This window comes from Notolabrus celidotus, unplaced genomic scaffold (assembly GCF_009762535.1).
Source record: "Notolabrus celidotus isolate fNotCel1 unplaced genomic scaffold, fNotCel1.pri scaffold_329_arrow_ctg1, whole genome shotgun sequence".
Classification (NCBI taxonomy): domain Eukaryota; kingdom Metazoa; phylum Chordata; class Actinopteri; order Labriformes; family Labridae; genus Notolabrus; species Notolabrus celidotus.
The window spans coordinates 20001-25680 of record NW_023260161.1 but is presented as its reverse complement, the minus strand read 5'-3'; the positions used below and the strand labels follow the sequence as shown (position 1 = coordinate 25680).

The 5680-nt window shown below is 38.6% G+C and overlaps 1 protein-coding gene across 1 annotated transcript in view; it reads left to right on the top strand.

The window, feature by feature from the left end:
* The window catches only part of LOC117809666 (neuronal acetylcholine receptor subunit alpha-7-like), a gene marked incomplete at its 3' end in the record, with an annotated part of 24147 nt that continues 18467 nt past the window's right edge, over positions 1-5680 (top strand). Inside the window, exon 1 of the mRNA XM_034679119.1 lies at positions 1-105. Coding sequence (XP_034535010.1) covers positions 51-105 — 55 coding nt within the window. The remainder of the gene's footprint in view (positions 106-5680) is intronic.

Sequence of the window (5680 nt, the reverse complement as noted above, 5' to 3'; positions counted from 1 at the left end):
AGGAGGAACTCCACTCAGTTTCTCGTCTCAGAGAGAATCGGCTGCTGAGGATGGACGCTCGGATCTTCACTCTGCACGTCCTGACGCTCTGCTGCCTCATGCATGGTAGGCTTTATGCACACCTGCACACACACACACACACACACACACACACACACACACACACACACACACACACACACACACACACACACACACACACACACTCAGCATGTTGCATGATTCTGCAGACTGAGACACACTGAAGTGAGACAGATGCTCCTCTACATCTACGGTAAAATGATTTCATAAAAAGAACAAAAGCTAACCATCCAAAGGTCAAACTTTCTCCTGAAATGTTGTTTCCAAAGATTGAAATGTTAAACTGCAGATTTAATAACTCTAAAGAAATGACTCAGTGTCTCTAATTCGTGCTGGGAATGTTTAAAACACAAAATAATCAGCATTTATGCAAAAATTAAATTCATCAGAAAAACAAACTGTTCCCTCAAAAACAAGATGAAGAAAGTTAATATCTGAAACATTAAAAAGCTCCTTATGAGAAAGAGTCTGAAGTTTTAAGGATAGTAAAGATTGTTCTGTCTTCACTTAAAGTTGTGTCTGTGTAAAGGTGATGTATAGTGAACGGGTGGTAATGCAGATTAGAATCCCAACAGGGTGAGCAGGACCCTGACGAGAAGCAGAGGGGTCACCAGAGGTCATGATCGGACTAAAGTCAGGAACAAGGTGACTTAAAGATGAAGTCTAAAGAAGAGTTAACATCAAACTGAACATTTTAATCCAGGATCAAAATGAAGGTCTAAAAATATGAGTCCAATTCAGAAATGTTAAAAACTGCAGTTCATTGAGGATCCACTAGAGGCTGGCTCCTGAGGAACCTGAAACCACATACACACCCATTCAAAGAGCCGATCTTTATTTAAACATGTTTACAGTCTGGTTCAAAAGACCAGTGGAGGCTGGATAGATCATTTCTCAATCAGCACATTTATACAGTCTGTGGTTTTTACCTCAGAGTCAACAGGCAGAGGGGGAATGAGACGGACTACTTCCTGTGGAGTGATCTCATATGACGTGTGATCAGGTTGTTCCTGGTGTCTCTTTTGGATTCTAGAATGAATCACAGCTGATATTATTTAGCTTTAATGAGTCGAATCATTCTGTTCTCCTTTAGCTTCTTTAAATCTAAAATTAACTACAGCTGACGTGGGTTTGACCAATTAGTGCATCAAATAAACACAGAATGAACATCACACCTCTATGTGACTCAGATCTCTGAGGGTTTCTACCTAAAGGTGGAGTAATCCTGTGACGGTTAAAGGTGGAGTAATCCTGTGACGGTTAAAGGTGGAGTAATCCTGTGACAGTTAAAGGTGGAGTAATCCTGTGACGGTTAAAGGTGGAGTAATCCTGTGACGGTTAAAGGTGGAGTAATCCTGTGACGGTTAAAGGTGGAGTAATCCTGTGACAGTTAAAGGTGGAGTAATCCTGTGACGGTTAAAGGTGGAGTAATCCTGTGACGGTTAAAGGTGGAGTAATCCTGTGATGGTTAAAGGTGGAGTAATCCTGTGCTGGTTAAAGGTGGAGTAATCCTGTGACGGTTAAAGGTGGAGTAATCCTGTGACGGTTAAAGGTGGAGTAATCCTGTACTGGTTAAAGGTGGAGTAATCCTGTGCTGGTTAAAGGTGTAGTAATCCTGTGCTGGTTAAAGGTGGAGTAATCCTAGTTAAAGGTGGAGTAATCCTGTGCTGGTTAAAGGTGGAGTAATCCTGGTTAAAGGTGGAGTAATCCTGGTTAAAGGTGGAGTAATCCTGGTTTAAGGTGGAGTAATCCTGGTTAAAGGTGGAGTAATCCTGTGCTGGTTAAAGGTGGAGTAATCCTGGTTAAAAGTGGAGTAATCCTGTGCTGGTTAAAGGTGGAGTAATCCTGGTTAAAGGTGGAGTAATCCTGGTTAAAGGTGGAGTAATCCTGGTTAAAGGTGGAGTAATCCTGTGCTGGTTAAAGGTGTAGTAATCCTGGTTAAAGGTGTAGTAATCCTGGTTAAAGGTGGAGTAATCCTGGTTAAAGGTGGAGTAATCCTGTGCTGGTTAAAGGTGGAGTAATCCTGGTTAAAGGTGTAGTAATCCTGGTTAAAGGTGGAGTAATCCTGGTTAAAGGTGTAGTAATCCTGGTTAAAGGTGGAGTAATCCTGGTTAAAGGTGGAGTAATCCTGGTTAAAGGTGGAGTAATCCTGTGCTGGTTAAAGGTGTAGTAATCCTGGTTAAAGGTGGAGTAATCCTAGTTAAAGGTGTAGTAATCCTGGTTAAAGGTGGAGTAATCCTGGTTAAAGGTGTAGTAATCCTGGTTAAAGGTGGAGTAATCCTGGTTAAAGGTGGAGTAATCCTGGTTAAAGGTGGAGTAATCCTGGTTAAAGGTGGAGTAATCCTGGTTAAAGGTGGAGTAATCCTGGTTAAAGGTGGAGTAATCCTAGTTAAAGGTGGAGTAATCCTGGTTAAAGGTGGAGTAATCCTGTGCTGGTTAAAGGTGTAGTAATCCTGTGCTGGTTAAAGGTGTAGTAATCCTGGTTAAAGGTGGAGTAAAACTTTATAAGCTCTTCTTTTATCTGTTGAACCTCTGAGTAAGAAAGCCTCTGATAGGTCGGTCTGTCGGCCGGATAATGAGACAAGCTCTTTCTTTGCTGTGAGCCGTTACCAGGCAACCGTCAGAGACTCTGCTGCGGTCCGTCTCCCTCCTGAAAAAGGTCAAAATGTGTCTTTGAGAGTTCAGCTCCTCTGCAGATTACACAAAGAGATGTAATCACATGTTTATCTGGAGCGTCTCTCGTGTGAAGCTCCCTGACGCTCAGAGACGCTTTCATTCTGAAGTGTCACAGCCTGAGGTTACGTCTCTCTGCAGACATCTGGAGTCTGATCAGCTTCCTGCAGATCATCCTCTGAGTGTCAGCCGGAGGAGGGAAGTCTTTAAACCCTAAGTTTTAACTCTGTTTATATTCTCTTAGAATTAAAGTCAAACCACAGACTCTCAGTGTTACCTCTCCTGCTAAGACTCAAACAAACAGACATTGAACACACCACAGACTCTCAGTGTTACCTCTCCTGCTAAGACTCAAACAAACAGACATTGAACACACCACAGACTCTCAGTGTTATCTCTCCTGCTAAGACTCAATCAAACAGACATTGAACACACCACAGACTCTCAGTGTTACCTCTCCTGCTAAGACTCAAACAAACAGACATTGAACACACCACAGACTCTCAGTGTTACCCCTCAGAGCACCTTCAGTTTTAAAAGTTAACAGTTTAAACTTGTTACTTCACACAGAGCTTTAAATTGTGAATTTGAAGCTTCATTTATATTTGTATCTGCGTTTTAAAGTCTGTCCGAGTATTCAGGCCTTTAATCAACATGAGGAACATTAGAGAGGAATCATTCTGCCCTCTTTATCCTCCTGATGCTCTCTGTCTGCGTACCTGTTACTGAACTCATAAACTCTTCATGGATTTTTAACTGCAGAGTGCAAACTGATGTTTTTTGTTGATTCCGACTTCAACAAAAAAAATGAAAGATATAAAAGTATGAATTATTAAAACATGTAATCCAGTGATTAACTACAGCTCTGGATTATAAAGAACAGAGATAATCTGCCTTTAGTAACAAAGTGTGAGTGAAATCATTAACTGTAAATAAAGATGGACGACGTATCTCCACCTCCTCCTGTTGTACAAGAGTGAAGTCTGAATCCCTCCATGACACGCACCAACATATTCCACCTCCAGTCCACAGTGTCACAGATCCTTGTATGGGACAACATTCTAGAGTTATGTCTTTAAGATCAAAGACAACATTCTAGAATTCTGTCTTTAAGATCAAAGACAACATACTAGAATTCTGTCTTTAAGATCAAAGACAACATTCTAGAATTCTGTCCTTTAAGATCAAAGACAACATTCTAGAATTCTGTCTTTAAGATCAAAGACAACATTCTAGAATTCTGTCTTTAAGATCAAAGACAACATTCTAGAATTCTGTCTTTAAGATCAAAGACAACATTCTAGAATTCTGTCCTTTAAGATCAAAGACAACATTCTAGAATTCTGTCTTTAAGATCAAAGACAACATTCTAGAATTCTGTCTTTAAGATCAAAGACAACATACTAGAATTCTGTCCTTTAAGATCAAAGACAACATACTAGAATTCTGTCTTAAAGATCAAAGACAACATTCTAGAATTCTGTCTTTAAGATCAAAGACAACATTCTAGAATTCTGTCTTTAAGATCAAAGACAACATTCTAGAATTCTGTCTTTAAGATCAAAGACAACATTCTAGAATTCTGTCCTTTAAGATCAAAGACAACATACTAGAATTCTGTCCTTTAAGATCAAAGACAACATTCTAGAATTCTGTCTTTAAGATCAAAGACAACATTCTAGAATTCTGTCCTTTAAGATCAAAGACAACATTCTAGAATTCTGTCTTTAAGATCAAAGACAACATTCTAGAATTCTGTCTTTTAAGATCAAAGACAACATTCTAGAATTCTGTCTTTAAGATCAAAGACAACATTCTAGAATTCTGTCCTTTAAGATCAAAGACAACATTCTAGAATTCTGTCTTTAGATCAAAGACAACATTCTAGAATTCTGTCTTTTAAGATCAAAGACAACATTCTAGAATTCTGTCTTTAAGATCAAAGACAACATTCTAGAATTCTGTCTTTAAGATCAAAGACAACATTCTAGAATTCTGTCTTTAAGATCAAAGACAACATTCTAGAATTCTGTCCTTTAAGATCAAAGACAACATTCTAGAATTCTGTCTTTAAGATCAAAGACAACATTCTAGAATTCTGTCCTTTAAGATCAAAGACAACATTCTAGAATTCTGTCCTTTAAGATCAAAGACAACATTCTAGAATTCTGTCTTTAAGATCAAAGACAACATTCTAGAATTCCTGTCTTTAAGATCAAAGACAACATTCTAGAATTCTGTCTTTAAGATCAAAGACAACATTCTAGAATTCTGTCTTTAAGATCAAAGACAACATTCTAGAATTCTGTCTTTAAGATCAAAGACAACATTCTAGAATTCTGTCCTTTAAGATCAAAGACAACATTCTAGAATTCTGTCTTTAAGATCAAAGACAACATTCTAGAATTCTGTCCTTTAAGATCAAAGACAACATTCTAGAATTCTGTCCTTTAAGATCAAAGACAACATTCTAGAATTCTGTCTTTAAGATCAAAGACAACATTCTAGAATCCTGTCTGTGATGTCAGAGTTCTGAGAGTAAAGTCAACGTTCTAAAGAAGAGTCCGATCTAAACTGATCCTGCTTTGTTCCTCTTTTTCTATCATCAATAATAATTCAGAGTAAACAGAAACATGAACACTGAGACATAAATCAGCGTGATAAGAACTAACTAGAACCACAGAAACATGTTTGATCAACATTTATTTGACCTGTGTTTGATTTTACTCTTTGACCCATGTCCCATCTGTTAACATGGAGGAGGCGGGGCTTATGGGCTGTACTGCAGACAGTCAGTAAGGGGAGCTGTCATGTTTAATAATCTCCATGACATCATGAGAAAATAAACACAATGAAATATGAACTGGTAGAGTATAATTTGAGACGGGCGCTAACAGGGTAATGGTCTCTGTTGGTTGGACTCCTG